Source organism: Tamandua tetradactyla, chromosome 4 (assembly GCF_023851605.1).
Source record: "Tamandua tetradactyla isolate mTamTet1 chromosome 4, mTamTet1.pri, whole genome shotgun sequence".
In the NCBI taxonomy this organism is placed as follows: Eukaryota; Metazoa; Chordata; class Mammalia; order Pilosa; family Myrmecophagidae; genus Tamandua; species Tamandua tetradactyla.
The window spans coordinates 69,043,965-69,062,577 of NC_135330.1; the positions used below are offsets into that span (position 1 = coordinate 69,043,965).

The 18,613-nt window shown below is 39.8% G+C and overlaps 1 protein-coding gene across 12 annotated transcripts in view; it reads right to left on the bottom strand.

The window, feature by feature from the left end:
- Window positions 1-18,613, bottom strand: part of KCNH1 (potassium voltage-gated channel subfamily H member 1) — a 560,131-nt gene that overhangs the window by 100,857 nt on the left and 440,661 nt on the right. For all 12 annotated transcript variants that reach the window (XM_077157706.1, XM_077157712.1, XM_077157711.1 and 9 more), the window contains one exon: window positions 16,020-16,216. In XM_077157706.1, the coding sequence (XP_077013821.1) occupies window positions 16,020-16,216 (197 nt within the window). The remainder of the gene's footprint in view (window positions 1-16,019; window positions 16,217-18,613) is intronic.

The window sequence follows — 18,613 nt, forward strand, 5'->3', positions numbered from 1 at the left end:
GAAGAGGAGGCAGAGGAGGAGAAGGGCAGGAAGGAGACAAAGAACACTTGGGTACCTCCCATCTGACTGTATGTGTCATGTTAGTGGTTGGGTACCAGAGAACAACTTCAAAAAGGCTTCTAGTATGATGATTTTCTTTTCCTTGGCAAGCTCAATACTGACAAAGAAAATCTGAGACTACTAGACAATACAGAACACATACAAATAATAGAAATGACATGGAAATAAAATGGAAAACAATTAAATAAAAATTGAAACTTGGAGTCTAGGCGCCACTAGTAGCCTAAGAAAGCCCAGAAAACAGTCTCCTCCGTGGGACCCTCACTGGCCTTGGTGAGGAGAGGAAGCCAGATCAGCCCTGATCACTTGCTCCTGATCTTGGGGGTCAGATACTTGGACGCAATGTTTCCCACTTTTTCAATGTAAGAGCATCTTTTGTCTCCTGAACCAAAGCCCCAGGATCATAAATAACTCATAGTAAACTCACTGGGGGTGGGTGGGGGGGAATGCAGTCATGAATTATTTGCAAACATCATGAAAGGTTCTTAGCTGAAAAGGTCCTACACCCAGAGTGTATTACATGCATATTTTCTATTCTCCTTAGGCCCTTCCCAACCTCTACTCCGAGCCCACTAATTATTAAGTATCTGTGGCTCAAGTCAGTGGCCCCCAGTGGAGGCATTTACTTTCCATAAAATGTACACATGCACAAATAAGCACTGACCACCACCTGGCACTTCACAAGGTTTTCAAGCTTACAAATTCCAGGCCAGTATTTACCTCTTACCCCAAAGAGGAAAAATATACTTCCTGAGCCAAGCAAAACTGACCCCACAGCAACAAAGCCTGGAAAAAGAACAGAATACTTGGGGTGATTGGATCTAGGAAATTGTTGTGTGGATATCCAGCCCTCTTCTCCCTGGTTGCCTCATTTAGGACTAATCAGTGACAGGAAAAATGCTGTTAACATATATGCAAACGTACACACATAGGGCAGCAGAATCACTGCTGGAAGACAGAGCAGTCCATTCAGAGACAAGCACACTTCCAGCCATGGGTGTGAGAAAGGCATACATGCTCATGTGCTGTAGGAAACAGTAGGAGCTAAAACCAATGGCAGAAAAAAAGGGGCAGCTCTTTATGCTCTGGTCCCCTCTGGGACCCATGTGCAGTCTCCAAGAGTAAGGGAAGCAGAAGGAGGAAGCAGACAGCACAGTGGGTGATCCCCCTGCTTATAGATACATAATGCAGCTTGCTAACAGGGTAGGTGGGGCTGGAGGAGATGGAAGCTTTACTTGAAATGATTGATTATAGATTCTGAGGGGTTGTTTTATACCTGACCACAGATAATTAAGAGCTGCCTCCAGCACTAATCAAAAGTCTAGGGCTGAAAGCACTTTTTGTTCAGGTTCTAACCTGAGAAAAATGTCAAAGTAGAATCAGGAAGTGTTTAAACACAAAGCCTGGGATGAAAATCCTGGCAGCTCCCCAAATGCCTCAACACACAGCATAAGAGCTAAACAAAACCACTTTGCTGCTAGGTTCATCTGGCCTTGAGGCAAAAGGACTGTGAAAATTGGATTTCGCATGCAAGGAGTTCTTTGAGTTTTTCTTCTAGCTGAGTTCACAGTTTGGGGTTAGCAAAGGCATCTGCCTCCCTGGGCAAGAATTTCAGCTGTGGAGAACAGGCATCAAGTTCCTCTCATAAACAAATACTTGCAAAATCTACTCATCCTCCTGAAACTCTAGTTGCTGGTATCCTTTGCCTTTATTTCTTAGTTAGCCCTTTTCATTTCCTAAGCCCAATTCCTTCCCCAAATCTTCGCTCTCCTGGAACTAGAGAATGTGCCCTTTACCCACAGAAAATTTTCTAAGTCCTTCCCAGGGCCAGATGAAAACTAAATAGAGAAGATGCGGGGGAAAAAAAAAAAGCAGCTGTTTCACACTTTCCAAGCCTTATATAATAATTTCATAATCGCTTTCACGAAAGCAAATTAAACCAAATTCCTATGGCATACTCCTCCAATGGCTTGAGTTAGGAACTTTAGGTAAGGACAGGTTGCCAGTTTACCGCATTGGCATGCTGCTAGTGATGAAGCCTTGATGATGCACTTTTTTTTTGATTGGGATTTTCAGTGTTCTGATGTTATTTCTTAACTCTGCAGGTATTCTCTTCTTTTTACATGTTATCCTTCCACTCCCAGCCACCTGTCATAAGATTTATCCCATACTAGGGGAAGCCCTCTTTCTACTTACTATTATTGGAACCCAGCTTCATTTCTCTATTCATCCACCTGCATACAGGTGACTAATAGAGTTGGGATGCAGTATCACACCTCATTAGTAGGAGGTGCCAAACGTATGATACACTCCAGCCTGAGGAGTGTAGGGCTTTTGGGATGCTATAGCATGAAGAAGTGTCCTCTTAAAAATTCAGACTCTGTGAACCAAAAGTTACTCTCATCCTCTGTTCAAGTACTTGCAAGTAGTATCCTTGGACATACAGCCGAATTCAAGAGCTATCTGCAAACAAATCTCCAAGGGATGAGGCACAATCTTCAGAATGCTGCCTGTAGCAAGAAGCTTTTTAAAAATTAAATCTGCCATAGAAAATATGCCAGCTCTCGCTATGGACAGCTCATAGACAGCCAGATGGGTGTAAAAGCTTGGGAAGGGGAAAGTTTGAGGAGCTGCTGGATCCCTCTATAGCTGCCAGGTAGGGCAGGAATGAGTGTGGAAGAGATGTCAAACTCACTGCTGGCCCCTTGGGAAATAACTTTCTAATCCATGTGGATCCACTTTTTCTTGGGTATCCAGACAACTCCAGCAAAGGTAAATTCTGAAGGCTGTTCTACCCTGTAAGTCTGAGATATATCCTCTTTTGGAGCCTTCTGGGCAACCTCCTCTTACATAAAAGCAGGTGGGAAGGAGTTAGGAACCAATTTGGAAGACTGGGAAATTATCCAGTGGTTTTGCTCAGCAGGCTTTCTCTTCCCAGGTTCTTACTGACTGGCAATTTAATTTCACTGTTCCTCCATCAACTGATCCATGCAAAGACACCTTCCTGATTAAGCAGCAGCCATTTAGTCAACCAGCTCTGTGCCCTGCCCACCATGAGACAGAGGGGTGCTTTCCATGAGACATAGGATTCCCCCACCTCCCAAGGACCGGGTTTCTCTCTGTGAGGCAAATTCCCTTCCACCAAGACCTAGCTAAGAAGTCACCTCCTTGAACCCCTTCCTAACTAATTCTGGGGCCAGAAAAGGCCAATCACTACAGTTATCATAATCCCATTCTGACTTTAAGGCCTCTTCCCAGCCCAGGCCATGTTCTGGTCACTGCCTGACTCGTCAGGGGTCTGCCCAGCAGGAAATCTCCAGTGAAGCTGGCATCTCAACTGAGAGCTGAGGTCATTTCTATGGCCTCTCATGGTGGACAAAAACAAATTGCAATTCTGATTATTCCTGACAGAGACCATCACAAGGCTTTTACGCTAACTTCATAGCACCAAAGCTTAACCACATGCCAAACAGAAGCTTGTCAGCAGGATTACTCTGTCCCATTTTGTTTCACTGTTGAATTAAGTGGTTCATCTACATCCCCTCCTTCCATCTCTGGAAAAACAGTAAACACTCAAATGCTTTTAGCCATCAAGTTCTGTGATATCTCCATAAAATCCCAACTCCCTTAGGTGGCTGCCAAGGGCTTGCTGCATTAATGGAATTACACAGGAGGCAGGCAGGGCAGGCTGTAGCCTCCAAAGCCATCATTTGGCTAAGAGCCTCCTGCAAGGACTACTGAGGGACCCATGAGCCAGGACTACTCTCACAGAATCAATGAAGTGGAATCATCATTTAGAGAAGGTGTGGTATAAAACAAGAGTATGGGCCTTGGGGATTCCCAGTCTTGGGTTCAAATTCTGGCTCTACTAGCTTACTAGATCTGGGGCAAATTATTTAACCTCATTGGGCCTCAGTTTCCTTAGCATCTATTAATGAGATACTATTGTATATAAAGGCTTTAGCACACACTTGGCACAGAATAGGCACTTGATGAATGGGGGTAGTTATTCTTATTTTCTTATTTGCTTTTTCACATTCTTAATTTACTATTGTTAGTGATACATGCAGAGGCAGGGAGGTCAGACATATCTAACCTCTAAACCTAGAGCCTGGGGGAGAGGGAAAGAGAAAGGAATGGTATGGAATAAATGGACAAAGCTTCAGAGAGAAAAAGAAGGTAATCCCTATAGATACCATCTTTTTTTGTCAAGATTTAAAAATACATAGCAATACCAAGAGATAGGTACATGCTGAATATCGGTTGGCAGATTTTTATGTGGGCTGGTTGGTTGATTCATTCAATTACTGAATGCTAACTTTGTTCCAAGCTCTAAGAGAGATTATCAGAATACACAGGTTAAAAAAGGAGACATGGCACAGGTTTATGGAGTTTATATTTAGATGGCAGGAAAGACACGCAGAGAACAGATCACTGGATGCAATGAGAGTCAAAAGTGGAGGTAACTGGTACTTATTGAATCAAATGATGCATGCACCTCACCTAGACTCAAGAGATTATGAAAAGATGTATAGATTCAAGGTCTCATTACAGATTCTGAATTTCACTCTAGAAGTCTAAGGTAAGTACAGGTAGGACAAGACCATTAAGTGCCACAGTAATAAGCAAACTCCACCCAGCAGAGTGTGCAGTGAGATGCATTAAAATAAACTGAGCCATGAAAAAAAAAATAATAAAGTGAGCCATGATACACCTTATGCCAGATATGATCTGCATGGACACTGAGTCCTGGGTAGATTTTGTGTGAGTTCCAAGCCCCCTTACATTAATCTTACATGTTAGAAGGTTTATGTCATTATGAGAGAGAAACAGCCTGGTTCAAATTCTGACTCTCCACTTGCTAAAAACAGAAGCGGAAACAAAAACCTCCATGACAAACTGGCAAAATTTATAGGAACATGCTCAAAAACAAAGAGCCATTAGTTTAGAGTAGAAGGACCACTTACATAAGAACAAAGAAGCACAAAAACATGGCAGATAAGATAGATACATGAAATTCAACTGGACCGATAAAGGAACTGAGAAGAACTTGCAAGAAACCTTCATGACAGTACAAAAACATCCTTTAGCAGCTTTCTAATATTAGCATATGTGCTGCCAAAATGAAGACACAATGCTCTTTGGAAACATAAGGCTGGCTGCACACTGGCAAATGAATGGGTCACTGGGTACTTGAGGTAAGAAAGCTGAGTACAGGAAAGTATTCAAAGAGCAGGGAGACTTTTTTTTTTCTTTGTTTTTTCATGTGCTTTTTGGCTATTTATGTATCTTCTTTGGAGAAATATTTATTCAAGTCTTTTGCCCATTTTTATTTATGTTATTTGCTCTTGTGTTGTTGAGTTGAGGATTTCTTTATATATTTTGACTATTAAACCCTTATTGGATTTGTGGTTTTCCAAGTATTTTCTTCCATTGTGTAGATTGTTTGCTTTTCATGATAAAGTCCTTTGAAGCACAAGTTTTAAATTTTGATGAGGTTCTGTTTATCTGCTTTTTCTTTTGTTGCTTGTCTTTGGGTGAAAAGTCTATGACATTGTTGTCTGACCCAAGATTGTGAAGATGCTTCCCTGTGTGTTGTTATATGAGTTTAATAATTCTAGTTCTTATGGTTACGGTTTTAATCCATATTGAGTTGACTTTTGTATAAGGTGTAAGGTAGTGTCCCATCTTATTCTTTTATAAAAGGAGATACAGATTTCCTGGCACTATTTTCTGAACAGACTATTCTTACCCAATTGAGTGAGCTTTGCACCCTTGCCAAAATCAGTTGGCCATGATGTGAGGGCTGATTTCTGAACTCTCAATTCAATTCCATTTGCCTTTATTTCTGTCCTTGTGCCAGGACCATCCTTTTTTGATTCCTGTGGTGTTGTTATAAGTTTTTTTTTTGTTGTTGTTGTTGTTCTGTATTTATTGAAATTATCATATGGATTTTGTTGTTAATTTGCTAATATGGTGGATTAACTTGATTTTCAAATGGTAAAATTATCTTGCATTTATGGGGTAAAGTCAATTTATAAACCATGTGTTATTCATTCTATGTCAAGTGGGATTCAATATACTATTTTTTTTCATCTCTGTTCATGAGGGTCATTGATTTGTAGTTTCATTTTGCAATATCTTTGGTATCATCATAAGGCTGGTCTCCTAGATGAGTTTATAACTATTCTCTTCAATTATCTGGAAGAGTTCTTGTAGAATTTCTGTTGTTTTATTCCTTAAATGCTTGGGAAAATTCAACAGTAAAGACATCATGGCCTGGAGATTTTATGAGAAGGTTTTGACCTAAAATGGAGGTCAAATATTTAATACATATCCAGCTAGTCAGGTTTTCTGTTTCTTCTTGAGAGAATTTGATAATGTCTTTCATTCCTTTATGTTACTAAATAGTATTCAATTATGGGTATATACCACATTTTTTTATCCATTAATCAGTTGATAGGTACTTGAGATATTTCCTCATTTTGACTATTATGAATGATGCTGCTATGAACATTTGCATACAAGTTTTTAGGTGAATATATATTTCCTTTCTCTTGGGTGTATACCTAAGAATGAAATTGCTTGGTCACAAGATAAGTTGCTTCTTAACTTTTTGAGAAATTGTAACTCTTTTCCAAAGTGCTCACATTATTTACATTCCATGAACAACGCTGTAAGAGAGTTCCAATTTCTCCACATAATCGCTTCATTTTTTATTATCTATCTTTTTGATTACAGTCATTTTAATAAATCAAAATAGTATCTCCTGGTGGTTTTGATCTGCTTAATGGCTAATGATATTGAACATTTTTACATATGCCTATTGGTCACTGGTATATCTCTTGGAGAGACTTTGCCAGTAATCTCCATTTGGGACTTTACTTCTACTCTGGAGGATCGCTGATTCTTATAAATGGTGCTGAGATATTTTCCATTACTGAATACAGTCTCATGACTTTTACTCTCTAAATATAGTCTCGTGACTTTTACTCTTTACTTGCTATATTGTAGGAATTATTAACTCTCCAAAATTGTAATGAAGACAAAATATATAGGGGAAGGGTATTATCATATTATGGGCAGTTATCATGTTCCTGGGCACCATGCTAGGCTCTTTAAAGATATCTTCTCCTAACTTTCACACAGTCCTTTGAGATTGGTATACTGGCCTCATTTTTTATAGAGAGCAACATGAGATTTTCAGAAGTTAACTTGCTCTTTTTCATCAGTTAGAATGCAGGAGGTAAGTTTCACACATTATTTTCTACCACATCAGGCTGTTTTCAGACATTCCAGCTCCTCCAGAAATTTCAACTGAGAGTCCCACATCCCACTGGATGGGATACTGGTAGACAATACTTGACATCACTTCGCTCACCATTACCCCTTCTCCAATTATTTGGCACAGACTCTGAACTGGATGTTTTTGTTCCCAAAACTGAATGATGGAGAACCATGTAAGTTTCTGTGGCAGCATCCTCCAAAAGCATTTCCAGTCTTTTGTCCTGTTTTTCTTTTATTCAACAAAACAAGCCACATAGAAAATTCTCAATAAAAATGTGTTTAATAATTTTTTTAAAGTACAAAAATCTACCTGTACTAGCCATCCAAGCTCATCCAGCTGCTCTTATAGAACCAGTACACAAGGGAATGCCAGTGGTATTGTGGAAAGAGCACTGGACTAGAAGTCAAGACACAAGAGTTTTGGCCCCAATTCTGCTACTAACTAGTCATGTGATGGTGGGCAATTTGCTTTGCTTCCCTGGGTTTCTGTCTCTTCTGCTGCAAAACAAAAGTCTGGAGGAACACATGTCCCCAAAACTGTTTCTTTTAAGAGGGAATGTTAATAATACTAATAAATAATATTAACAATAATAAATCCCTCATATATATACCCTGACTCCACCTCCAAAAAGACTGACAATAATAAAGTATCAAAAGCTCTGAAAAGTCCTGCTCTGGGAAACTGATTTAATAATTTTCTCAACATTTCTCCAACGTATTCACCTATAGAGAACTTGATTATTTTTTAATAACACCTATTTTATTATTCATCAGACCTAGTGTTTCAACTTTTGGAAAGGCTGCACATCCCATCTGTCTCTTACTATCTACCCTTACTTGCAGATCTTTAATTAGTATTAGCATATTAAGGGTTCTGAAACATCCTGCACTGTGGAACCAGTTTAACTTTTGCTTAGCTCAACATTTCTCAAATACATTTGACCCTTAGACACTTGTAGAATTAGATCTACAATAATCTATTTTATTATAATATGCCTATTAACATCCATCAAAGCTAGTATTCTACAGAAAATCTTTAGGAAACAAGGGGCTCTTGGATGTCTCTTCCAGCTCAAATGGTCTGTGACTTATGAGATGAAAGGTTGGGAGTGAGGCATACAGGCCTTGTCTGTGAAATAGCCAACGTGCTACATAGGAGATGAGGCCATGACCTGGGACTCAGGAACACAACCCTATTTATTATGACTCAATCAGACACTCTTAAGACAATATTATTAAGTTACAATATTCTCCCAAGGAATGCACTGACCTTACAATCCTCTAAATTAGGTCAGATCTCTGCTAATTTGTGGTAAACACCATATGCAGCAGTACATCAAGTAACTGGATAAAAGTTAAGGTAAACTACAACTCCCCTCCCCAGCCCCTTCTCCACATCTGAATTCCCTCCATCCATTCTCTGGTAGAAGGACATCAGCCCTGGATGGGTCACCTCAAAGAGCCATTCTTTCTCAAGAAGAATGAACCAACAGAGTTCTCTGGTGCAATTTGCAGGGCCCAGGCCTGGAATTCAGAATCCACCTGTGAGGGAGATTTCCAGGTGTTAAAACTGAGCTCCTACACTCCTTTTAAAATCCTTTGTACCTGGTGTGGTCTCTGAATTACCAGAAAAACTAAATATAAAGTTTAACGACAATGATGGATGTGGTCATCCTAGTCAACAGCAACAAGAATAGTGATAGAAAAAACATTCCTTGGGAACTTGCTATGTTTGAGGCACCCTTCTGAGGCACTGTTTTATAAATGATTAAATTAGGGCCCAGAGAGGTAAGGTGACTGGCTCAAGGTCAGAAGATAGAGGTAGGATTTGCATCCAAGTGCTCTTATTCTAAAGTCCACTTTTCTTAAACTATTACTCTCTACTGCCTCCATATGATTATTCTTTGAGTCAAACATTATAGCTCCTGTTCTCTTTTTTTGTTCAGTTGCCCCCATTCCTATGGATAATGGAAGTGAACTAACATAATGCACCTACTACATGGAAGGTGCTTTGCCAGGTGCTTTGTCCTTTCCAACAATTACCCTACCAGATTGTCAGTTTGAATCCACAGAAGAGGAATATTTGAATAACTTATTCAGCCCCCAGCTCATAAGTGACAGAGGAGTGCATCTACTACATGGAAAGTGCTGTGCCAGGTGCTTTATTCTTTCCTACAATCACCCTATGGGGTAGTCGGTTTGAATCCACAAAAGAATATTTGAATAACTAATTCAGTCCCTAAGTTTATATGTGACAGAAGCTGAATGTGAAGCTCTAAATTCAAAGCCCACATTCTTTTTAGAACTTTATTGGCTCCCTGGAAATGGTCAGATATAGTCTCATCAACTGCAGTTTGAGCTGATTCATACATTATAAACTGTGGAGCACTTTTGTTATTTCTCACCCCCGGCATCATGATGGGGTCCTGCTATACATTTCTGGGGTGCTGAGGAGGACCCGTCAGGAGCCATGCAAGGCCAATCATTCCCTCATGTCACTCCTGATCCTCTTGAGGAAAAATGGACTTGACTTTGTTTTATATTTTGTTGTTCTGAAAGATTGAGGGTCAATGTCACATCATCAGCCTCTGTCCTTCACCTCTAATTCCAACATCCTGATTTTATTATCTTCATGGCTTGACACTCAAATAAATGATTTTAATTTCACAGAAGTCCTCACTATGTTGGGTTGACAAGGAAAATATGGGCTGTGTAGATATCATTTCAAAAACTTAGGCTGTGATGTTTAAATGGGGAAGTGGATGACATTTCTAGACCCTATCTTTACAGTCTTTCTTTCTATCTTACACCATTCACAAGAATTTTCAGGGAGAAAATTCAAAAACTTTCCAATGCCACTTAGGAGCAGAGCTTGTTTCAAGCCTCCAGGGCTTTGATCTCTGCCTTTCCAGAATTGAATTCCCTCGGTTAAAATGGGCTAGAAATGTAGATACACTACTCAAGATATTTCACTTTGGCAAACTCAAAGTTGGAAAATAGGCATTATGAGGGCCTTGCTTTGAAAGCACCAGTAACTATCATTCCAACTCCCTTCTGAATTCACTAAGTTGGAGCCTTAAAAGGTTAGAAAAATTCACTCTGGAACAAATTAACATAAGCAAACACTGTGCAAACCTACTCAAATACACAATAATACTGGCTTTAAAAAAAAAAGCCCTACACTCAGAGAATGAGAACCACCCTACCAATTACCTACATGACAATTATCCCATGCACCAACTGCTGTTAATTACCTAATTACTTATCTGCAATGCATCATTTAATTGTGGCACATTTCTTCTACTGTCCCAGTTGATAAGCAGGAGAACTCAATTCCCTAGTACCTGGAAAGTGAAACTGCATCCCAGATTGAAAGGAAAATAGAGCCCAGTGGAAAAACTAAAAAAGGTGGGGCTATAAACCAAGGGAAACAAAGCATGAACTCTGAACTTCCAAGACCGGAGGAGGAGATAGGAGACGGGAAGAGAGAGGAGAAAGGAATGGAGATTTATTGGATGTTTCCTCTAGATACTATGTCAGATTTTATTTTTTTAAAAATCTGTGTAAACTTCTCAATAAACCAAATTAGGAAGGGTTTTTGCTAGCTTCTTTTTACAGAGGAGGAAATTAAGGCTTAAAATAATTCAGTAAATTGCTCAAGGGCATAAAGCTAGTCAAGCCAGGACTGAAACCTAAATCCCAAAGCTGGTGTTCTTTCTAGTAAGCTACTAATATCACGACCTAGGAAGTCTGCTGCCTAACCAAAGTGATCTGTGTTGTCTTTCCCAAGCACACCCAGCAATGTCCACTGTTCCTATCATTATGAAGGGACAACTCCTCATGTTTCCCAAACTAGGATATTACTGTAATTTTACTGTACACATTTCTGGGAGAATTGGGGGTAGTGAAGTCCAGTGGAGCTACTTAGACCACCAGCACCACTCTTGAAAAGTCAACAAGTAGAAGAAATCAGAAGCCCAAGATATCAACATGGGAAAAGCCAAGAGCCCTACTTAATGGGGGCTTACCACAGGCTGTGATGCCACTTAGCAGGAGGCACACATGCAGATTTGGGAAACAGCCACTTATCAGATGGGTTACCTTGGAAAAGTGATTCACTTTTCCTCAAGGTGCTGACTTATTCCCTTGAGCAACAGGGAAATACTGTCATGTCATGAAGGTGCTCTGAGGATTTATTAAGCCGACATATAACACATACTGACCTTATGACACAGCTTGCACAATATTTGGAGTTGGCAATATTTTTACTATTAATGGTGGGCAATGCTCTGACTGCAGAAAGAAGATGCAAGGCTTGGAGAAAATGCTCTTAGAGGCTGACAACCTAGAAAGTCAAGGGTTTGGAACGAGGAAGGCTCCACTCCCTCTTCTTTTCAAGAACACCACCTCTCCCTCAGAACAAACAAGGGTGCTGTGCTTTCCTTTTGGTCAACATTGATTCCCTGGTAATTGATCTTTGAGGATAGAATAGCCCAGTTCCCCCCCTCCATGAATTAAACTGGCCCAAACAGTGAGCAAGTGTGGACCTCTCAACTGGCAGGAGCTAAAGGGACATTGAGGCCAGTACCAGGTTTCATTTTACAGAGCAGCTGGCCCATTTTTTGCTGCAATGGACGCTGAGAGGAACCTTGGTGCAACATCCAGCCCACAGAACATCTTGCAGAGCACACAACCTGTGTGAGCAAAAGCACAGGAACATGCCTTCCTTTTATTTTTCAAAAGGCACAAGATACAGAGTTACATACTTGAAAATGGTTAAAATTATTTTTATCTTGTATATATTTTGCCACAATAAAAAATTTCTAAAAAAGTACAAGATAATAAAGTACAGGTTTTCATTCATGTGAACAAAACAAAATAATCCACAATTTAATTCAACAATTATTATGTGCTAGTCCTTGTGTGTAAGAGCTTTCCAAGCATTATCTTATTTAATCCTCACAATTATCCTACAAGGTAGAAATTTTTATCATCTCCATTTTACAGATAAGGAAGGTCAGTCATAGGAAGCTTCTATAATTTTCCCAGAATTACAGAAGCATTAAGCAGCAGAGAACCCAGATCAAGGTTTGGTTGCACTCAGAGCCCACAGGCAAGAGAAGATAATGGTCAAAATGCTAGATTGGCCTCCAGGCTCTGCCACCTTCATCACTGGAGGGAATGGAGGAATCAACTGATCCCTTCTTAAGTGGGTTCCAATCATAGAGCTGAGACTGGGTGGTGCTCATATACCTGGTTTTAGTGATAAAGAAATGAGGATTAAGAGACAGAGACCAGAGGAGCTCGTGAAGCTGTAAGAAGCAGGAAAAGACCTGGTCAGGGAGTCATTTCTGGCTCCCCATTTCTCCCATTAACAGTCCAACTCTGTGACCTTTCTTTAAAATGTCAATTTATGAAATGAGAGTGATGGGGAAATGGGGGAGGGACTAGATCGCCACTTGGATGCTTTTCAGCTTAGTTTTTGCTGCACATTGGAGGAAGTTTGTAAGATCAAACAACTCCCCAAACACATGCCGAAGGTACTGTGTTCTCACGAATCTTCACAAATAATTCACTTGATTTTGCCAAGATAGAAACAGCCATAAGAATACACTTCACTTTGCCAGGAAAAAAACAGCTACAAAAATAATTCATGCAAGTAATGTTCTCATATTCTATGCCCTGTGTAACTATGAATTAATTCTCAGAAGGACACAATGAGAGACTACAATGGCAATACCATGACAAACCTCCTTCTTCCAAAAAAAGAATTGCTACCTCCTTACATAAAATATCCCACTAAAATTCCTTTGAGTCCATACCAAATTCATAGGTGCTTTGGGTTGGAAGGAAATCTGAAGGTTAACTAGTTTGACTCTCCATCCAAGGCTTAAGTCCCCTTGACAAAGTTTCTGAGCAGGGGTATCTAAGGGATGACTAAATAATCTCAGGGCAAGAAACCTGACCACTCAGAGCAAGCAATTTCATTCTCTGGGACGTTGTGATCTTTTCAAAAGTGTTCTTTCAACTTTGCCAAAATGTGGCCATCCACAGCTTTTGTTTTTCCTCAGTGCCTAGTGGCATGTCCATACTCTACCCAACATTCCTCCCCAACAAGACCTTCAAAAGATGTGGCCCCAAATCTTTTATTCTCCAGAGTTGTCAATCTTTCTGCACTATGAAAACAACCTGACTACCAAGGTGTTACTGTTTTTGTTGTCATTCTTGTTTGGTAAAGACAAATTTACTTGATCCACAATAATTCCAGGATGATTACTCCTCCAAATAATCTAAACTGCTTAATTTTTTCAACCCATATTATCAGCAATGCTGAAAACTAATTATAATCAACTTCCTTTCATAGGAAGAAGGAATAAATAAAAATTTAAGCTAATCTACTTGGCTAAAAGTATCATTAGCAAGCATTCCATGTTCCCAGCCCACAGACAAACAAGGAAGAATTGTGAATGACCAGTTCTCCACCACTATCCTTCACCATCAGAATTTATATGAGCAGGTTTTACAACTCACAGAAATATAAAAATCATCTAGTCGCAACCTTGCATATTATGATGGGAAAACTGAGAAAAGATCCCATTTCTTTCTCCTTGCAATCCTCAAACATGTATTAATTCCCTAATAGGTGCCTGCACTGAGTTAAACACTAGGGAAACCAAGCCTCTTTCCTCTCAGGTCTCTGAGCATTGAATCACAAGGTAATGTAATTGAAGGGATTCAAAAGATGTGGAAGCATATTACTGAGTTAGCCCAATTAAAGGAGTTTGGAAGCTTGCACAAAGGACTTAGAAGATGAAAGGTTATTTCCTTTCTCTAGATCTTTCCTCAAATTATCCCCCCAATTAGAAAACCTGCTCCTATCTTTGCTTGGCAAACCCATTCTTTTAGACTCAGCTCAGGTATCAACGCACCACCCCACACACATACTTTCTCCCCTGGCTCCCCCTTTAGCCACCTTCCTCTTTTGCACTCTTACAACACCTTGTACAAATTACCATCACTGTACCTAGCATAATGTACTGCAATTCTCCTTCACGTGTTGATCTTCTCTATTAAGTTTTAGGTTACTGGAGACAGGGAATGAGGAGTATCCATTTTTATACCTTAAACCCAGTTCAGTTGGCACTATACTAGATTTGATGAATGGTGAATGAACAAATGAACATTTCAGCAGAGACTTAAGGATTGATAGACAGAAGAAGAGAAAGGAATCGTAGGCCTAGGGAGTAGCACACAGGGAGACACAGTGCTCTGAAAAGGTGCAGAACAGCCAAATGTGTCAATTGTGGCAGGGAGTAGGGGCATGTGGATGAGTGGTTTGCATTGGGGTTCAAGGGTTAAGTTTGGGCCAGATGTGAAAAACCACATAAGCCATGCTAAAGTTGTGGACTTGATACTGTATTAAAGGTAGAGGCAAAAAAACCTTTATAGAGGGGAGTGACCTGATATGACTAGTTTTTAAGAAGGTCAAACTAGTGGCAATAAGGCAGTAAGGCACTGGGTAGGCTCCGGAATTCGAACCCAGGTCTCCGGCATGGCAGGTGAGAATTCTGCTACTGAGCCACCGATGCATCGTCCATGGGGGCACTTTTTAAGAAAGTAAACCTAGTAGCAATAAGGCGGGAGCACTACAGTGAGGACAGACACAAGGCAAGAAGATGACTTTGGAGTCAACTGCTTGGCCTAGGAGTGTAATCAGGGCCTTTGTGTGCTAAGATCTCAGGGGAACTCAGGATTGAGAGCTTAGGTGGAATCAACAAGATCTGATAACCAACCTGGGGCTTAGGAGAGGAAAAAGAAGCATCAATAATGAGGCTACGGATTTTAGTTTGGAATCCTGGGATAATGCAGACCATGTTGTTAATAGAGACAGGGACCATGAGAAGAGGAACAGTTTGGGGGCCGTGGGAAAGGATTCCTATGAGAAGCCTTCCAGATCATTTCTCTAGATCCCGAGCTACCTTGCAATAAGGAGATGGATGAAGTGAAAGAATATCAGTCATGACAACCTAAAGAGTACAAGATAAATATTTTAATCCCTGCAGAGACAATGGAGCAGTTCTGATGATTTTAGGGTGAAGGAAACAACTTCAGATGAAAAATCTTCTGGTTCTTAAACCACTAATCATTTTCTCAACCAGTTAAGTTGGCAGGCATACACAAAGTGTTTTCAAGGCAATCAGATTCATTGTCTCTCACTTTCTGGACCCATCTAAACCATTTTCATATCTTTTAAAAAACTATTACTAGTTGTGGCTTCACACCACTCAACAGGTTCCAGTTACCAGGGAGAATACAGTTTATGCTAATTAAGTGGTCTCGCTCAGCCATTTTATTGACTAAGAATCTTCTGTGCTTTACTAATTTCTTGAAAGTGCTGGAAGATCCAGATACTGCTAGGGGAAAAAACCTATAGGCACACATATGAACAAATTCCTTCTTCACCAAAATGGATCCATTTTCTAATCTAGCAACATTCCTCTCACTCCCACACACTGTAGCAAAAGCTTTGAAGAGCAACCAATTAACTGAACCTTTACAGAACCAACTGCTTCACTTAAATAAATAGCTAAAGGACTTTCCTGGCCCAAGCGATTATTCCAAGTGCACAAGGACTGCTCTTCAAAGAGAAAAAACACAAACTGTTAGCTCACCCTCTTCCTCAAGTTGTAGGTAAGAATGAGGTTCCGGGAGAAGGAGTGGGAGAAGGCCGTGTAGAATTCCAGAACTTTCTGCAGGGCATCCCGTTTGATCACATGCAGGTCACAGTAGGTCAAGGCCCTAACGTTGGCACAGGATTGGGCAAGAGTAGCTTCTTTCCAGAACACATCTCCAAACACATCTCCCTTTCCTAAGGGAAAAATTGCCATGAGGAAACTGTCAGTAGGAGAGGTGGTCATACAGGCTGGCTCCCCGCTGCTCCCCAGCACTGTCTTCCATTCAGCATTCTACAGTTTGAGCTCAGAAAAGGCAAAAATGATTTTAATTTAAACTTTAACAACATGTGATTTAAGAAAAAGAAACCTTAAGATACATCTCAAAGTTTAGCCAATAGTTCTGGGATCATTAACATCCCCTTCTTGAAGGGCTCTCCTGATCATCCTATTCAAAACAGACCTCCCCCATTGTCCTTCATCATACCCCCTTTTTAAATAACATTATTTTTAAATAATGCTAATTATAATCTATCATATTACTTATTAATTTTATTTGTCTGGGGCCTGCCTCCCAACATAAGAGCTCATATCTTATCCCTCCATGTAATACAGTACCTGATAATAGGAATTCAGTTAATATTTGCAGGCAGAAGAGAAGTACAGAAAGGAAGACTGCATTGGTGTGACTCTTCGAGAGATGAACATTTAAGCTGCTAGTGGGGAGGGGGTGGAATTTTCATGGGGGAGCTGGAGAATGGGAAAGGTCTTTATCTGGGATGATCTACATGGAAGAGGTCAAGTGAATATGGGTTTCATCTCCTCTCCTACTCTGTTCACTGCATTCAGGTTTATATTTGCATGGCGCTTCCTTTCTCATCCCTCTCTCCCACACCTCCTTCCTATATGTTCTTCATCCTTGACAAATGCTCTCCTGGGGATATAAAAATATGGGCCCACATATATGGCATTTCCTTAGCGTTCCATAAGAGTACATTTAATAAGTCATTACAGTAGTAAGCCCAAATAGCCAAATTCTGGGACAACCTTCTATAGACAGCTCTCCTCTAAACATCTGCTTTTCAACCTACAGCTAGTCTTCAGGATTTTTGCAGAGATCAACATTTTAACATAAGTCTAATGCAAAGCCTAATTCATTCCTGGCACAGCCTCAGCTTATAAATAGCTTGAAATATTGTTTACCTTGCCTCCAGATTTTCAGCACAGATAAACACAAATTTAAATCACCAGGGAGCCAAAGAGGAGGATGGGGGGGGGATGTTACAAATGAGTGAAAAGTAATGTATTCAAGTGAGTTGTTGCCCTTTGCATCCAGATAAGCCAGGCTCTACAGCTGGAATTTAGGTACCTGTGACTCAGCATGATTAACAGGGTAGGTGCTTCCTGATTAAGGCTAAGGAAGAACTTATACTTTCGTGGACAGAAGATGACTTTTCCTCAAACATCAGAAAGTATATATATGTGGAGTTATACAGAGAAAGTAGGTTTTAACAAATGAATATGACTGCTAATTGTTGAACTGCTATTTCTTTTAGTCTCCAGTATCTTAGAGCAGCTAGATATAAAAACCTAAAACTGTGGAATTATAACCCATACCAAACTCTGAAATCTGTTCTACAACTAACTGTTGTGCTGTGCTTTGAAATTTATTGCTTTTTGGTATATATGTTATTTTTCACAAAAAAAAGAAAAAAGTAGATTGTGATATTAAAAAAATATTTATTCCTTTTAGTTTCCTATGTTCTGGAGCAGCGAGAAGGAAAAATCTGAAATGAAGATATGGCAGCCCATGACAAACTCTAGGATCTGTCCTGTAACTACTTGTTGAAGAATGCTTTGAAAACCATTGCTTTTTTCTTTCTTCACTTTGTTTATACAGTATATTATACAATTTAAAAAGTTAAGAAAAAAAGTATCTATCTAAGTACATGATCCTCCATGGGCACAGACTTCTCTAAGCACCTTCAAAATGTGAACTGAAAAACAAATGAACTAGACACATTACTTCACAATCCTCTATGTGATTGTAAAATAATGTGTGGTACTAATTTTACTGACTCAATGAGAGTAGGATATATGCTTGGGATAGTTTTTAAGTGATATGTTGATGCTATCCCTGTCTTTAAAATTGTGCTATTTAAATTCCCATACCAAATTCATTTTTCAGTCATCTGTGATGTAGTTGATCTAATTTAGGGCTGGGGTCAATGGACGAGGACCTTTCTTGCTGAGGGATGCTATCTGGCTTTTATGGAGATAGGGTCATTCAACATGTTCTCCCCAGTTGTGAGCCCTAACCAACAAGGCTGGCCAATTCACTTGCACAGATTAAGTATGCTATAATATGCCTATATTACCCCACAATGCCCCACATATCTAGGTAATCTTTTTCTTCTAGAGAATACCCTACCTTGGATAGATAGAAAAAAAAAAAAAGGACAGCATCCATTCCTTCCTTGCCTGTATGCACACGTCCCATTTAAACAAGACCCACATATGAAAATTATACTTCTCAAATGAATTTGGGGCTGGTTTTTCTAATTATAAAAGAATCATTGCAATAAAGGATCTAT